General features: G+C 39.6%; 1 protein-coding gene across 15 annotated transcripts in view; it reads left to right on the top strand.

Moving 5' to 3' along the window:
• arvcf (ARVCF, delta catenin family member) overlaps positions 1 to 18,789 on the top strand; it is a 265,429-nt gene that overhangs the window by 231,697 nt on the left and 14,943 nt on the right. For all 15 annotated transcript variants that reach the window (XM_023958692.1, XM_023958698.1, XM_023958694.1 and 12 more), the window contains one exon: positions 15,926 to 16,053. In XM_023958692.1, coding sequence (XP_023814460.1) covers positions 15,926 to 16,053 — 128 coding nt within the window. The remainder of the gene's footprint in view (positions 1 to 15,925; positions 16,054 to 18,789) is intronic.

The raw sequence follows: 18,789 nt of genomic DNA on the forward strand, positions 1-18,789 counted from the left end.
AAATGTGGTGTTCTGTGTCTCACCCAAGGACATTTCAACACATGGGCAGGCAAGGCAGTAACAGAACCTGGCATCCTCCAATCAGAGGTTGTCTACTCTATCTTTGCACTACATCCACCACTGTGGTTGAAGCATTTTGTTAATGATTTGTTTTTTTAAAATCACTGATATTTTTTGTTTTTCTTTATTCTGTCTTTCTCTATCTGTGCATCTCCCCTACCAGTTCCCCAGACAGTTGTCCCATGATCCATAAGGCTATAGCTTAAACTTTCTCCATTCTTTTTCCTACCAAGGGTCCCTGTTTTTACTTGGCGTACTTTTTTCCCCATTTCCTCAGTAAACTTTATTTAGATACTACATATTTGAAACTTATTGCAGATGCTCCTTTTCCTTTTTGTTTTAGTAATACTCTTTTTTTTTTTTTCAAACTTCTCTCCTGTCTCACTGTTTCTAGTTCCCCATGTCCTTCTTTCCTCCTCTTACTTGTGTCATCATATTTGTTGATGTGCAATTTTACTGTCAAACTTAAAGACGTGAAGCATGTTGGGAATCAACTGCAAGGTAGAATTTCCCTGTTTAAGCTTGCATCTCAGATCCCGTGTCTCAAGTGAGCGACCAAAACCCCCAAAGAGGGCATGAAAGCATTGACAAATCTCTGCTGTTTTTGTGTGAGCGGTCTGTCTCTTTCTTTTATTTTTGGTGTTTATCTCTTCCTCTCCCATCCTCCTCGTTCCCACCCATATCTTTCTCTCCGTCAGCCTCCTGCTGTTGCCAGAGTTTGAGTTTGTTTGTGGCTGTATAAAGACGTGACTTGCAGGGTAAGCAGAGCAGGCACTCAACGTGATGCTGATACACTCCTCATCCTCAGCAGCGGACATGCACCCAGGCACACATTTGAAAACACTCTAAGGCTCATATGCACCTCTCCACTTGAAACACTTGAGCGCCTGACTGAGCTGTGGCTGCTCCGCTTGGAACTAGCAGTCTGTGGCCACTAATTGCAGCCCTCAGCTATCATTTTTGCCAGTTGCAAGGAAATTATGGCAAATGGAGGCAAGAATGAAAAAGATCCCCATAAACAACCTCAGCAGCCAATTTAGCTTTTAGGCTACTGATCTCAGTGCATTACCACTAACTGAAATTCATCTTGCACCTTTTTGAGAGTGTCTCTCTCAGCTGTCTCAAGCAAACATGTAACAGTTTGTTAGTAAATCTGTGAAGGGTGGTTTCTATAACTGCCTGCATATGAAGATTTCACGCTTATTGTGAGTTCTTGAAGCATTTCGCTTGAATGTGTGTTGCTGAGGTCTACAGTATCTTGCAAGAAAAAGTGCAGCTTCCTGCACTTTGATTTTTTTGTTGTTGTTTTAATTTGGATGAATTGTTCTATAGCTCAGGAGAAACCCCCCAAAATTGGCCACCAAACTGTCCACAGCACTATTTGATCTTTAATGGCAATTTAGGATATTCTCATAAAACTGAAGTTGTTCATGGCCCACATATGTCAACATTTGTTTAGCTACGCTGTCGACAATAACACGTGTTTTTTTGGTTATTTAATTTTGGCTAAAAGAGTATATTTGGGCAAGCCAAATCATTGAATATGTTCTATGGCTTTTCTTTAATATCTTTGATATAAAAAAACACAATCTTTAAAGTGATAGGTATGCAGATCCTTCACCACAATCCGGGAACAATTATTTAACTAAAAAATAGCATTAATTGTTTACACAGAACAAAATGGGAGCTATATTTTAAAGGAAAAAATCAAATCGAGCTTAAATACTTAACTTGGTTTCGGAGATTTCAAAGTATTCAATTTACAATATTAGGCTATTCAGCCATTTATATTTTGCATTCGTTTGATTGTGTTTTGTGTTTCTGTTTTCTGAGTTTATTACAAAGCTGTTAAAAAACTAAATATAGCTACGATGAACTTGGGCTGTCTGTAATCCCAGGACAAACTAACTAGTTATGACAGGACCAGTAGTTTCTAATGATCTCACTTTATTATAAACATGGCAAAACAGTCACAGCAGGTGAAAGCTGTATGTTAATTGGTAAGGATGACAAGAAGACGTGCTGTTGGCATAAAAACAGTTCTTTTTCTTAAAGCTGAACTGAAATAATCACAGCTCCTTAAAGAAAAGGATTTTTCTTTTTGAAAAAAGAGCTGACCTATCTATGAAAAAGTCAGGGTGTTTGTTAAACAGTATTACAACAATCACTGAGTGACACTATTGGATCATTAGGTAAAGTTCGAAAGTGATTTTCTTCTATTCCTACCAGCATGTCAAAGGTTTTGTACTCTCCACATCTTAAAAAGTATCATAGTAACGTGTTTTTCATCTGAAAGGGAAAAAAGTGTCCCTCTGACCGTGAGAGAATACTGATAGCATTCATTTGCAAAATCTCTGCTGTATATCCACGGACTAGCTGGATTGCTTTAAGGCACATTTTTGGATGAGCCATGGAAAATCAAATCCAATACTACAGTGAGGGTCTCACAGGTTCTGATTTTGTGCCCAAAGTTCAAAGGCTGTAGCCAGAGAGACAAACTTTTCTGTAAGACTTGGTCAAAGAAGTCTTTTGACTGTTCAGATAATCTAGTGTCCGTTAATCAGCAGGTTTTTCTACCGTTTCTGATGGCCCTTCTTTTCTTCAATGCCCTCAGCAGGACTTATTTTGGCAATCAGAACAGGAAGGAGGATGTACCCCCCATCAATGCAAAAGCAGCTTGCTGCAAAGCTTCCCATTATGCTTAATAGTAGGAAACCAGCTTTTATTGACAAGACTTGTCATGGTTTTGAGCAGCACAACTGCTGGAAAAAGGCAGAGAATGAGTGACAGAGAGGTCTGTACTGCACACTTCCTTTGCGCTTTTATCACCGTCTTCCCCACCTCCCCTTCCAAACTCTTTAACCACCCCCATTATGCCCAAGCGGTTTTTTGGCTTAAAACTGATGTGTGGCCAACCAACACATGGGCCAGTGGCCACCTTTTGATTTTTTTATGCCAGCATCCTGAAAACGAAGGCCAAACACCATTTGGGTATGCTAATGTGTTTTGCCCCAGGGTCTCCCATAGAGATGCCAATCTCCAGCTGGAACATTCCAGTTATGAAAGATCAAACAAAGCTTTTCCGTCTAGATTGTGCCTGAGTGAAGGGGTGATTGGAAGGGCATTTTCCTCCTGCAGATCCGAACCATTTGGTGAGGAGGGCAACAGGTTATGCCATCCCTTACAACACAGCTTAAGAAATGAAAGGATGCTTTAGACTAGCTAAAGAAAACATTTGTCATTATTTGTCTGGCAAAATGTATTTGAATGAAGAGCGCATGTTTCTAATAGGACTTATGCATTGGAACCGATTTTTACAGTGGTAAAATACCACACGAACTGTAAATAATTAACTAGTGGGACTAAAAGTAGAAGTCTTTGGTTAGAAGAAGTCTGGTTAACTTAGTTGGTTGGGTCTCTTTGCTGTTTTTTAGGAGTGTAACGATTCATTTTATCGATGATTTGATTCATTTCATACCTTTTGGTTGCTGATAGGATTTCGTGTCGAAATTAGTTCATTTTGAACAATCCAATTGGCTTCGATTCACTCACCTAAAATCTATTCAGGACATCTTTAGCCAAAAATTCGATCAGTGAGACTCAAAAGTAAATACCTGAGTACTAAAAATGAAGAGATGAAGTTTTCCAATTAAAATAAACCTCCCATACCTCAATCCAAATGGTATTTTACAATGTTTATATAGTTGATTTATTTCCTTTTAAAATGATTTTGTAACCGTATAGGTTGATTCAATTAATTTGCCTCAGATCGATCTAGTTGGATCATAAGAATATAAATTGATTCATCAATTAAGTCGATAAATCGTTACATCCCTAATTTATACTTTAAAGAGATCAACAACTTTTATTTATTCTTCAAAATAAATTGTGTTAATATTTACTAATAACCCTTTTTCAATTTTGTTGATGGAGAAATAGTGAAATGATACCTATGTGGTTTGGTTTAATAGAAGGAGATGCAGAAGCATTAGATGGACCCAGATCCACTGCAAAGAAGGGAAAAGCAGAACGATAATGAAAACTTTCAAAATTTAATTTCTATGCAGAGTGGATTTTTGTTCTGTACTACCTGCTGGTTAGCCTGTAAACCAATGGTTCTTTTTTATGGTCTTTGCTGTGGTAACTGCTTGGTAGGTGGGACAGGTCTGGGACAGCACCCTCTATTTGTAATGAAGTGGATTTTTTTTAAAAGAGGAGAAGGTGAATGTACCTCTAACATGTGCAAAGTTGATCATTTCAGGCTCTAAGAGTAAATTTGTTCAACACATCAGTAGTCCTGTACAGTTTACAATTGAGGAGAATATCTCTAAATATTTTACTCTTTATCTACTGTTCATGGACAGATTGGCCAAATAACACTAGCAGGTTCAGTACCTATCTTTGACTCCTCTCAAACTTAATTTAGTGCACATCTCAAAAGTAAGGTTAATTTACAAATTAGTTTTTTTAAACCATTATGTAAATACAATACGACTTAATAGGTGTGCATTCAGATTGGTAGATCTGTGACACGCTTGAGCATGTTTCCTTACAGTCTGCTTCATTTGACGGGTGTTGGAGCTTTTCTAAACTATGCGGAAGATCATGCAAAGGAAACCCTTGTCTGCTTCAGAATGATAGTCCTTGTTCACTTGCTAATGCTGCCTGTTGTTATTCACTTTAATGTACAATGTTCCACAGAGTCTCCAGTGAACCAAAGGGAGAAAATGACGTAAGCACATTGTATTATGAGTAATGAGACAAAAGGGCACACAAGATGAATAAAAGGATGTTTGCATAACAAAAAAAGTTGTAAATTGTGGGCAAATGTGGTGTCTTAAGGAGGCGCGTGGGTTTAAAAATGGACCATAGCTCGAGCACAAAAGACAGTAAGCAGTTTTTTTCTAAGCAAAATTTGCAAATTACCATAATTTCCGGGTTTTAGAGCGCACCTGATTACAAATCGCACCTAATCAATTTAAGGAAGTTACGTCAAAATTTACATACGCAAGCCGCACCTGTATACAAGCAGCATGTTGTCACCAATACTACCGGACTGTCACTGCTTATCCTGACCCACAGACTTTGCGACTGTCTTCAGTCTCACTAAGGGAGGAGTTAACAGTGCGTCAACCCAATTATTTGAACACACCCACATCTTCCAAACAGCATGCACCTCACTTCTGCTCACAGGTCCCTCAGTTATGGTGAGGAAATTTAGACCCGCGATTCCCCACTTCCCATGAGTCTTAGGGGTTTAAGCCGGGGCTAACCCCCGGTTCGCCACACTTTGTTGTAGATTGAGAATGTATATGTGCTGAAACTGCGTGCGTGTTTAAGAAGGAGCAGGGAGCTACAGCGGAAGGAGGGGAAAACGGGAGAGCAGCTCTCCTCTCCTTCCGCGGCAGCAATATGGTAGTAACAGGGCTGGTTAAAAAAAAACATACCAGTAAAAGAGAGCAGCAGTGACTTCTACGCAGCGCGTGCGCCAGAAGTTTCCTTCCACCACAGTGACACACTGTTGCTCCGCGGACGCCTCTGCGCTCCGCCCTTGCCCCGCGGGCTCCTTGTCTCTTCCTTCCTATCTTCTCCTACACCCCTCGCGAGGGTTGCGCCAGAGAGGAGCGCCTTCTGGGGAAGGCGCTACTAAGGAGAACCACGTTACTGCGAGGTACAATTCTTTTTTCAGGCAATACCACCCTTCAATAAGCGGCTGTTGAAAGGAGTAAACATTGCCACTTAAAGTAGTAATGTACAAATTAACTGTGCAAATGGGCCAAATTTTAAAGATTTATATTCAAAGCAGCGGATGTATAAAAGTATCAAGCCAAGAGCAGTAAGGTATTAATCACTATCATTTAATTTTTTTTTTTACTCGTCCTGTCCAACAGCTGAGTAAACGGATGAGAGCTGAGGGCCTCTTGTGTTGGTCATATGTTACCTTTACAACAAGGGGTTAAGAATCTTCTAACACATAAGATGTATATTTGAAGAAACTCCATTTGTAATTTAGACTAAACTTTATTTATAATAATTTTGTTTGTTAAAATTTTCAGTTGGACCAGATGGAAAAGAAGAGAGAGGGATGTTGGGGGGGTTGGAGGGTGATTAGAAGGGGGGGGGGGGGGGTTAAAATAAAAAAGCATCACTGTCAGGTGTAGATGTATAATACATATAATGGGGACGGGGCCTGTCCACACACATTCTCAAATGTTACAAACATAACTGTTGGCTCCAAAAATCTTCACATATAGTATATATATATATATATATATATACTATATATATATATATATATGTACACAATACAACTAACGTTCACACACACTCACATACTTATGCAATCAGACTAACACATGTGAAACAATTCATTCAGTCACGCAAACTATTTGTGCAAATGTGAGCTAGCACCAGTGCTTGAGTGGGTGCCCATGTTGCCTTGGGTGGATGATGGAAGATAATAAAAAAATGCTAAGACAGCAGGGAGGCGCAGGGGAACAGAGAGTACAAGCTCCACCCCGACCAGAAGAACAGCCCCCCCCGCTATGGCCGAGGGACCACGCCCCCTGGAGAGCACCCCCAGCCCCAGAGAAGCAACCCACCACCACATGGGAGCTCTGAGTATCCCCCAACCCCAGCCAGGGTCCCCCAAGGGAGAACTGCCCCATGCTCCAGGCACCCACCACCCAGCCCACTGGATGTCCAAGAGGAAGCAAGGCAGGGGCCGACCAGGAGGTGGACGCCCAAGAGATGTGGGGGTCCCCAAGGAGTGTTGTAAATATGGCCCGACCAGAGTCACCCACTGCTGGAATTTTGGTGAAGACCTGCGCTTAAGGGGCAAGGACTGGGAGGTCTTGGTCTTGCCAGAGAACTCAGGGATCCCTCTTCCCGCATGGAGTGAGGGCCGCCGGGCCCTGGAAGCCAGCACCCAAGGGACACGGCCGCTGTTGCCCCCACCAGGGATGGGTTGGGGGCAGAATATCAGAGGTCCCACCTTTCTTGTATGTGTATTTGTGTGCATGCGTGTGTGTTGGAGTGTATTTTGTTGTGGGGTAAAGGGTGTGTGTACTAAAGGGTGCAGTTAAAATAGGTATTAATTATTATCAAATATTTATACCTATTTGATAAAGATGGTGTGCTGTGATTTGGCGTTAAGAAAGCAAAAACAAGTGTGTATGAATAAAATTAACCAAACCAAACAACAGTGTGGAATTCATCAGCCTTCGTCATCCATTTAACAAAGGCCAAAGGGCTATTCTAGTATGATGGCAACCTGAACTTCTCACAGGTTAATTACATTAACTTTGGTCCGTCTTATTCTAATTAGCTATCATGTAGCATAAAGCGGATGCAGTTTGTTAACACCAGTCATTTTTTGCTTTTCCCAGCAGCTGTAAACAACAACAGCAACATCAAAGCAGCATTGTAAACAAATGCTAGACACTCCAGTCTGAACTTTTGAAGGGATTCTACCAGCTTCCCCACCATTTTCCTGCTAATTTACTTGTTTTGTTTATGTTGTCTCACACTCACCTTTTTTGTTTTTAATGAACTTCAGAGCCACAACTGTCACTCTTCTGAGGATAAGCTCCCTGTTTTTAACGACGAGTTGTTTTTAGACAACTCATTGTAGGGAAAGTCTTCATTAGCACCAAAAAACTTGTACACAAACTGGACAAGAGGGGCAGCTTCATCTAAAATAGAAAACGAGGTATTTTAACTAGAAACTTTCCTTTAAGTCTTGTCACTGCGATGGACATTTGGCCCTTTAATCCCAGGAGACTATAGCTAGAGTCTTTGTTTTGTTTAGATGCAGTTAGGACAAGTTTTTACTAAGGGTGTAATGAATCGACTTAATCAGTAAATCCATCTATATTCCTACAATCTAACTAGTAACTGTTTCAAAATGGATAATGGAGTTTTAGGGCCAGTTTACAAACAATTTTTTTTTTGATTACATCTTTTAAGTCGTACATTTACGAGAAAAAATCTTTTAAATATGCAAGAAAAGAAACGCATACATTTCTGAGAATTTTTTCTCATTATTGTACGACATAAAATCTCGTAGATGTACGAGAAAAAGTCATAGATTAATGAGGAAAAAACACCAAAGTTGTCTGTGTACTGGAGCCCAGCTTGAAGATGAAAGATGTGAAGCCTTTTGTGAAGCTTTATTACCAGATAAGTTTCAAAAACAAAGAAATTCTGAACCTTTTGTTGACTCAAAACCAGATTATTTTCAGTGTAGCCGGCGTTACGATGTTCGGTGTCGGTAAAGCGGAGTTTCATATGTAAAAATAAGGAGGTCAGAGACACACTTTGGTGAAGAGGAGCACAACTTTATTTTCCTTTCATTCACATACCCAGAAGTTAATTGTTCACCTGACGTCATTAACCTGTCATGCGCAGAAGACCATTGCGGAAGTAAGCAATGTTTCATATGCCCCTCCTCCAGATGAAACATCCCGTTTCAGCATAAAACAACAAAGATAAAAATAGTCTGTTATATTAGCATTAGAACGTTGAAAATACCAAAAAGTGCTCCTCCTTAACTGAAGCGTCACACAGACTTAGAGATCTTGTCTTTGGTGGAGGAAGAAAGGATTGAAGTGGACAGCTGTAGGGATACCGATGTCTTCATCAACGGGCTGCAGAGATCCTGCAAGCCACTCATCAATAAATTAAACAATAATAAATCAAACAAATGAGCTTCCAATCAATATACATTCAGCTTACCTGTTCAACTAAGTTTAGTTGGTCTGCTCTGCTGCGTAGTGTTTCCTTGCTGCACTGTTTGCGCACTTCAACTTTAATCTCGTAACTTTACTTTTCTTAAACGTCTCTAATTGGTCCAGAATTCTGCTGCAAGGCTTTTAACTGGAACTAATAAGCCCACTCATGCCACCCCTCTGCTTTCATTGGCTTCCTGTTAAATTTAGAATAGATTTTAAGATTTTGATTTTAGTTTTTAGAGTCCTGCACGGACAAACCCCGAACTATATTTCTGACCTTTTAACTCCCTACACTACTGCACGTACCTTGAGGTCCACTGATAAAAAATGTTTATGTGTTCCAGAAACTCGTTTTAAAACTAGGGGAGACTTCGCCTTTCAGGCAGTCGCTCCTCGACTTTGGAACGACCTCTCCCTGTCTCTGCGGCACATTGACTCAGTCGAGTGTTTTAAAGCTCAAGTTGAGATGTTTTATTTAGGAGAGCTTTTAGCTGACTTTTACTTGTGTTCACTTCTGCGTGTTTGTTTGTTTTACTTATATGCCTTTGTGTGTTTATTTGGGTCTCGCTACTGATTTTATATTGTTTTAACATTGTGAAGCACTTTGTGAGTCGCTCTCTGAGAAAAGTGCTATATAAATAAAGATTTACTCACTCACTTTACTTTTTTTTTTTTTGGTGGCCCTAAAACTCAGTAGTCAAAATTAAATGAATTAATTATATACATTTTGGAAAATGCCATTTGGATTTAGCACGGAAGTTTTATTTTACTATAATGTAAAAACGACCAAGTGTTGCAAAACACACATGGGATGGCAGCAAAAAGTGATCAAGCCATAATTACAGTCCAGTGTGTGGAAACACTGAGAATTTTTGAAAACTTCACCTGCACTGTTCAGCACCCAGATATTTATCTCTGAGTCTCACTGGTGGAATTTCGGCTAAAGATGTTGTGGATCGTGATTAGTCAATCGGATCGTTCAAAATGAACAAATATCGCTTATGAACTGTATCAGCAACCACAAATCATGATACAGGATAGTTGTTTAAATGAATCATTACACCCATAGTTTATTTTTACATAAGCACAACTAAGTTTCTAAGTTTATAGGTTTTCTTTACTAGGGCAGGGTTTAATTTGAAAATTCTATTCAAATGCATCACATTTATTTGAGAAAAACTGCTTTCATTTAGTTATTAATATAAATAAATGTAAGATCTTTCTTCAATTCAAGTAACTAATTGAGTGAAAACCTTCTTTACCAAGCAAAATTTGCTATGGATAAAATTTGAAACTTTTTATTCATAATTAATTAAGTCGTGCTGAATTGTAAATCTAATCAATGTGTAAACTTGTAAATTCAAGTCTGAATGACTCAGTGTTTCGGCAGTGTTGTCCAGCTCTAGTGTGTACCCAACACACCAATCTATTTTTACTTACCATCCTGTCACACTGAAATATATTTTCTTGAGTTTCTGGAAACTCCAAAGCCACTTGAACCCAATTAATGCTGCAGCTCCCCACTGAACAACACTAAATCGCTTTTATCTAACTTTGTTACTAACCCAGATTCCGTGCTTCACAGCACTAACATGCCTCTTATCTCTGGTACTGGGGTGCTAATTGAGCTTCGCTTCAATTGCAAGAGTTGTCGCCATCATTTTTTGCTTTAAAAAACAACCTGCTGCTCCCTCCCTTATCGCCTCATTTAGGGAAGATCTCAGATCCCAGGAGTGTTTCCTCCTTTTGCACAAGCTGGGCCCGTTGGTATCTGCATGTGTGTGGCAGCGCTGGGTCCGAGCGACTGTTTGTGTTCTTTGGTGTTATATCAAAACTCTGCAGGAGTCGCACAAGAAGCCCACAGTTGTGTGTGATGTGCTTGTGTTGGAAAAAGACTCACTTGGGCTGAGCTCTCAGGAAGCTGGCTCTGATATTTGCCAGACTGTAATGTTAAATTTATAGCATATTTTTGTACTTTTGCTTTGCCCAAGCATGTGGTCCGTGGTTTTTAAAGGACGTTTGCCAGCTGGTTTATAAATGGAAAGAGTATGCAAACATATTTGTAGAACAAATGCATTTTTAAGTTAAATTTGACTTTTTTTTGCTTCCTGTAGGAAGTCTAAAGTTTTATGTAAAATGTAATCTCTTAATATTAGTGCGGTATGACTCATATTTTACCTGTACGAAAACTGCAATCAGTAGAAAGTGTTCTTTTGGTATGCTTTTGGTCATTCTTAGTGATAGGTCTGTATTTAGCTTTGGATTTTTGCCGTTTTTTGACATCTCGTTGCTTTTCAAATAAATGAAAAGAGCTTTCCTTCTTTATTCTGCCTTTTACGTATCAAAACACCTGCTATGGACAAAGAATAAATACCAATACCAACCTATTAAGGCTGGGGGATTAATCAATTTAATCGATTAATTCGAATTTGTTGTTTTAGAATATTTATTTTTGGGAAAGTCGATATTCGAGAAATAAAATAAAAAAACATTAGCACACCTGCTGCGAGTTGCCTTTTAGCCTCCGGTCTAAGCTGATGAAGCAGCAGAGGATTTTTAAGAGGATCCAGAAAGAACTGGACTATAAACCTGTTGGACTTATGGCAGCAACAGAAAGTTGAATAAAAAGTGTTGATTTGCAGACGGCACTGTCTTTACACACTGATGCTATAATGCTAAATGTGAAATGAATCAACTGGAGGCAGAATTATGAAAAAGTGATTTTTCTGTCAATCTGGCCTTGTTTTCGAAGCAGGTTTGATTTTGACTTTCCAGTTGGTTCAGATGTCTGACTGAAATCCCTCTTCTCATGAGGGCATTTTTCCGCAAAAAAACAGAAACAACTCAATTGTGATACCAAAAACAAACAAAAAAAAACCTTTTACTGACAGTGTTAAAACGCCAAAAGCAGACAGCAAAGATTGATTAGAAATCAATACAGGAGTTCCTTAGGAAAAAAACTGTTGTTTTTATCTGATGATTTCATTATGTTGTAACTTCCTCTCTATTTTCATTTAGTGTAAAATCATTTTTAAAATAACACCTATAGTTTTTTTTGTGAAATAATGGAATAATTTGGTTGGTAGATTTTTTTAATCTACCAGCCAAATTGGCAGGTGAGTCAAAAATGACATTTTGGTCTCTGGGGTTGTGACTTCAAGCTTGGAACATCAAACCACTCACTGCAAAATCCGTCTCAAGGCTATTGCTAATTAAAAATGCTCTGACGAGTGCGTTCTAGTATTTCTCTTTATGGGATGCTCAAGTTAGCGGTAGCTCCCAAAGTATCTGCTGCATTGATCCACAAACATTTTTATAGCTTTTATTTAGTTTAACTTTGTGTTGGAGCCAAGATCCAAAGGAGATGTTAAAATAAAACGGTTTTTGGTATCTATTCCTTCATTTGTAATTTTTGTTAAAGTGAAAGCAGAGAGAAAATAATCGAATAAAATTGAAAATCAAATTTTTAAATTAAAAAACAGATTTTATTTTTCTACAAAAGTTATTCTACTTTTTCTATGGTATTTTTTCAAATGCTCTTATTCATCCTACATGTTATAAGGCACATTACTTACTGTATTTCCATGACGCAACCAAGAAATAAGGGAGTAAAACAAATAAGGTTTAATGATTCCATAGTTCTAATTAGCGATATCCTGATCCAATCACGCGCTTTCAAATCAGAATCAATTGTATCACACGATCAGATTATTTCTTTATATTCTTATTTTAATATGCGCTAAATCTTTCAAGCTAATTATTACAGATAAATACTCTACTGGAAATCTGCATATTATCATCGGATCTGTCGGATCATCGGATCACGTTTTATTGCCATAAATACGAGTTTGAGCAGAAGCACAGACACAGTTTGATAAAGTTATTCAAAGATTCTGTTTCCGAGCTCGATAACTATCTAAGTAATCATTTTAAACTGACAGAGAGGGTCCCTTGTGTTTTGTCTTAAGTCAACCAACAACCTACAAAGAAATTTCAGAAGAAAAAAGATCAGGTTTGTGTTTCTTTTTAATGTGAATTGCTCTCTGTGCTGCTGACAGTTAGACAGCAGTGAAACAGCTGCCAAGGAACTGTCAACAAAGTGCAAGTTCAAAGAAAAGGTGATCTGAACGAAAAAATTGTTACATTGAGATACGCTAATTATGAATACTCTTCTTATTCATTCACGTTTATGGAGAAATTATCAAATTTGATCAAAAATGTTCTATAGTTCCAAAGATAATAATGCTACAGTAACCAAATTTTTTTCACATGACTAATTATCACCTATTTACACTAGTTAACAATTTTTTCTTGTTGATCGTTACACTATTTTTAATTAATTGTTGAAGCTACTTCACACAAGTGCTCTGTTTAAGTTTAAAATAATAAAACATGCTGAACAAAATAAAAAGTGGGGACAACTTGGATCTGTTTATTAAAGATGTTCATTTTTTTAACATGTGGCAAAAGTATCAGATCGGGTCTCTGTATTGCAGATGCTCAAAATCTAATGACTTGGAATCGGAGGAGGGACAAAAAAACCTGATCGGTTCATCTCGACTTTAATAATCATAATCACTGGCACATCATCGACATAAAAAAAACAAGGCATCAATTTCGTATGAGTTCATTAAACCTAAAAGCATCTTTTTATTCTCTTTCCTCCTAAGGTCTTGCCACGGCATTTTATGCAGGCCAAGGTCTTTACTTTTTAACATTTTTATCTCCGGATTTTCATTTTCTTTTCCTTTTCATTATTTTCGTTGTTGATTTGGTTCATTGTCCTACTGCATGACCCCATTTTCCTCTGGCATTAGCTGTCAAGCTAATAGTTTCACCTTTGACTCTGGAATACTTTGGAACATCGGGAATGTTTTTTTTTTTAAAGTCTGGAGACAAAAACTTGTCCAGATTCTGCAAAACAAACCCAAAGCATCACCCCTCCCACAGTTTGTTTTGTTCTAATACATAAAACAGCAAAAACCACACACGCATTGCAGTTCTTTCTTTTTATCCTGTTTGAACCTTTACCTTAAAACAGCTATCTTCTCCAGCAACCCCTCTGAGATATGAATATTTAAATATAATAAAATATATATACATATTGAGGTATATTTTTCGACTCCAGGGGATCAGGGTGGTACTAAATACGGCATGAGATTTGCATTTAATAATTTAAGCGAAAAAAAGCTGAATCTGAGAGGTTCACTAGCTCTCACTCCAGTGAACCAACACTGGATTCATCACATCTAAGTAATTTAATCATGTTTTTGGTCCATCACAGATGCAGGGCTGAGAGTCATGTCACACTGACGGCTCATCTCACTGCCCAAATTGTAATTCTGCCGTGCAAACTGACAACCAGCCGGTCAAACTGGCCGGCACTAATCAGCATGGACCTGAGGGACATGCTGCTGACATTAAGCCCTCCGTTTTGAATGTTGAGAGAAAACTGTGGGATAGAAATTCTATGCATCACCCAAATTGTTTGACTTTTTTTTGGTAATTTTTTATGTTTTGGGCGTTTTATGTACTATACTTGTAATTTAATGGAGTTTTTTGCATTAAAAAAACTGAGGAAGTCTAAGATTGCAGAAATATGTTAAGTGAGATTTTAAAACAGAAGGTGGGGTCCTAGAATGTGGGCAAACTTTAGACATCTGTCAACAAGCCCTGGTGGTTTTCGTTCTGCTGAATGTGCACCAGAACTTCAAGTAATGTGAGGCGCATGCAGAATTTGTGTGGTTAGAAGAATCCCCCCGGTTTGTGTTGCCTCTAAGGAAACCTGTTCCTGTGATTTGTATTTTATTTGTATTTTAACACGCGGTTACAACTGAGTTTTGCAAACTCTCGGTTTGGTTGCTTCTTCCAAAAATAGGTTAAGGATTTCTCAAATAGCACCTCCACGAACATTCGCCCAATCTGGCAGCTCCTCCTACACACATTCTGGAGGGTTGATCTTAGGGGGGAGCTCTACAGGGAAGGAAATGATCCGAGAAGTCACCCAGGCTTCCGCTCTCTGCAAATTATATGTGTTAGGTGTGGATTTAGAGGCACAAAGCTAAATGTATGTGTTGTTGTTATCTCCTTGGTACAAAAATAAATCTTAATTTGTCAGTTTGTAGAGCAAAGATTTTTTTAAATAGAACAACACCCTTTAATTTTTTCTATTTTTCTTATTTCACAGCTTTTATTTTTTTAATATACCCCATAATATGCAGAGTCTGCTGAACATGGACATCCATCAAACATGCTCATCGCAGTATGTGTCATTTTCTGTATAATTTTGAGATGGAGCCTTTGAAACAGTACATTTTTGAACCTAAAGACATGAAGCTATAATTTCAAAAGTCTTGATTCCTGTTAAAAAGGATAATAAAGGATCTGTAATTTTGCAAAGGGTGATGTTATATGATGTTTTACAGCGTCTGCTAACTTGTGAACTGCACGAGTTGATCAAAGGCCGTGAGTGACAGCGGATTATGAAACAGTTAATCTTTTTACTATATAATCTCATAGAAGACATGACTAAACATCCTTCACGGGATTCATAGAAACACAGGGAGCTTAGAAAATAGATTTCAACAAAGAACTATGTTTTCTTGAGGTCCCCCATGCCTCCTGCAGTGTAAGGAATCCGGCCAAAGAAAAAAGTACAACTTCCTTTAGAGTTGGAATCGGCTCTGTGTGACCTTAATTGGCAACTTTCAATTGTAGCTTTTGTGTTGTCAAATCTGATCAGTCAGATCTGTCATCCTCCCTTGTGTTATCCGGTATTATTAGGCTTTTCCAGCATTATTTTTGTTGTAGGTGAAACTATATTGGCCATCGGTCTTGTGTTTCTTTAAAAACAACAGAGTTAAGATGTTGCTGTGTGAAGAAGTTGCCCAACACCGTGTAATCCAATTTGTGTCACAATTTTCCACCATGTGACGAGATTTTCTAATCTCACCAGAAGTTGGTGCCTTACTTCAAATCCAGCTTTCTTCTCTGTTTTGCTTGGCCAAGAGAAGCTTCTTTTGGACTGAGATAAACTTCAGTGCCGGTCTGGCACCTTCCTTCAGTTGTTGGCCCTGTTTTTGCCAAAGATGTTAACCGGGGTGTTTCTGCTTTTTTTGTGTGTCCCCCTACAGGCTTTGAGCTGCTGTACCAGCCAGAAGTGGTGAGGCTTTACCTATCTCTGCTGACGGAGAGCCAGAACTACAATACCCTGGAGGCAGCTGCCGGGGCTCTGCAAAATCTCAGTGCTGGACAGTGGATGGTGAGTCCAAAGCAAACAGACTGTTTTGTCAGACAGTCTGTGCACTTGCTATAATTCAACTCTTTTACTTTTCTATATTTTTGCAGCATTTCTTTAGTACGCTCCACCTCTGGTGTGATAGGCCCTAAGATTTGCTCTACGGGATCTTGAAAAGTCCTAAAAATTCTCTAATGTGAGACCTAGAAAACTTTAGGAACCCTCTAGTACAGGGGTCGGGAACCTTTTTTGCCGAGAGAGCCATAAACGCCACATATTTTTAAATGTAATTTCGAAAGAGCCATACAATAATGTAGCGTCTCTTTCCCACACTGAGGCACGGAGACTTAACCTCTTTTAAGGTTCTTTATTCTGGTTACTGTAGACCGCAACAAACGCCGTACAATTAATTCAGCAACTCCTGAATCTCTCCCGCCGAGACGAGAGCGCTTCTCCCAACTTTATATTCCCCCTCTCCCGCTCCAGCCCTCCCATTTCCCTTATTCAGCCCATAGCTGAACCCCATTGGTCCAAATTACCTAACAACAGGCTGAGCGACAGAACTGAGGGCCAATCAGATCTCTGCTTGATGCGTTCAATGAACTCCAGAACTTATAACGCGGCCCAACAGCCAAGTTAAACTCAGTCCGCGACAATATGTTTAAAACTAAATATACAAATGAATGTGTGCATTTGATGTAATTTCAACATTTTTAAAGTACAATAAGTCTGTGGATTCTTTTTAATAACATTGTTATGCTGTTGCTTATAAATGATGAGTATTTCTCGTGGTAGTTCTGCTGATGGTCTAGTCTGGTTGGTACGTGGTGAGTTTCTGCTTCATGCAGGCGTTGAGACTTTAAACGTGATCTTAGGTCTGAATGTTCTGTAGATGTGAGACAGACTGACAGACGATTCACCTTGCTGCCGGTCCCCACAACCCCTTCACCCCCCCCACCCCCCCCCCCCCCCCGCTATCTTCTTCATACATCCCGTCCCCGCAACTGCGCGCTCTTTCTCAGAGACGGGAGCGCGCAGTTTTGGGCACGGCAATTCACAGGTTTCCGGGTGGTACAAACTCTGTGAAATAATAGATAATAGTAAATTGATAGTGCTCTCCAAGCACCGCTACTACTGCGCGCCTCTGGCATCGCATCGCGCCCGAGAAGGACTGGTCTAATGAAAAAAAAAAAAAAAAAGTATAATTAAAGATTTGTCTGCGAGCCACATGTGACCATCAAAAGAGCCATATATGGCTCGCGAGCCATAGGTTCCCGACCCCTGCTCTAGTAGTTCATGTAAACAGCACTTTCTTGTTGTTGGAGAAGATGAGCACCTCTCTACCTGCAGCCACACACCTTGTTATACACTTTCTTGAACATATCATCAGTGAAAGTACATAGGGACATAGGAGGTTTTCGAGTTCCAGAAAGCATACACCTAACACTTGTCCTTTCTAATTGACAACCTTTGTAGAGCTTTCTTTGCTGCCTCTCTTGCAGATGAATTTTTTTCTGCATTGCCTTTTTTATGCATTATTCTTGTGTTAATTGCTTGAAATAAACCACTTCCTATCTAATCCTTTCCAATGTCTTGGAAGCTTTGAGCCCTGCAGAGTGACTTTCCCTCAAAAACCTCCCCCCTACCTCAACGGGCATGTCCGATGCATGCCGCCCCTATCTCCAATCCTTCACTACAAACTCCAGTCATTTGCTGTGTGCAGCGGGCCTGTCTGGGCTATTGATTGAGGAAGTAGGTGTTCTCCTTCTCCTAAAATTATGATATTATCTCTTAATTGCTGAAGGGATTGCTCTGGTTGATGGCAGTGGTAACAAACATGGCAGCCACCTTCAGCACCTGGTCACAGTGCCAGAAGTAGCAGCCATCTTTAACCCTTGCGCTATCTTGTGCTATCTTATGGTCTTTTCTGACCATATCCGATTTTTACATCATCTTTTAAAAGTGACCCGTATCCGAATTTTGCATTTACACTATGCAATGTTGAAACTATCAAACGTAGACGTTCTTAGGACTACGTAGCAGCATTTCCGCCCTCTGCGGACCTCCTTCGGACCTTTGTGTGACTGCGGTTCTCATGGAGCGCCGCTGCGACGGAAGAGGCGTTGCCTTGGGCGCTCCGGGATGAGGCAGGCGCACTAGAGAGGATGCGCGGGAGAGGAAAAAGAAGGGCTGCTCGGCCGGCTTATGTACTCTCTCTGAGTTTTGAATGAGGAAGTGTTTCCAGACATTGTGCTGTACTAACAGTTTGATCCAAGCAAAGAAATAAACGGCTTCTAGCCTGTTGCAGAGCAACGGTGTCCCGCTTGATTAGTTACCGTTTGCGTCCCGACCGGACCTGAAATAACGAAGCCTGAGGCTGAAAGGTAACACGCTGATGGGGCTCCAGCCGTCCTCGAACATCAAAATCAGCGCACAAAAGCACCTTAATAAGTCATGTGATCTCAGTTGGTGGTGTCCTGAGTTGACATCACTGACGTACGACTCGCATTTACTGGGGAATATCTGATTTGTCTGCTTACATGGCACACACAAATGCATATCCGATTCTTATCTGATGTAATTCCACATATGAATGAGGCTTGTATCCGATCTGACAAAATCGGAATCCATGAGTTTTTTTCCTGCTTACACGTTCACCGGTCATATCCGATCTGCTCCACATGAGAGGAAAAAATCGGAATTGGATCACTTGAACCATGCAGTGTAAATGCTGCCATATTGTCATTACACATCACCCAT

The sequence above is a fragment of the Oryzias latipes genome, chromosome 9 (assembly GCF_002234675.1).
Source record: "Oryzias latipes chromosome 9, ASM223467v1".
NCBI classification, from domain to species: Eukaryota; Metazoa; Chordata; class Actinopteri; order Beloniformes; family Adrianichthyidae; genus Oryzias; species Oryzias latipes.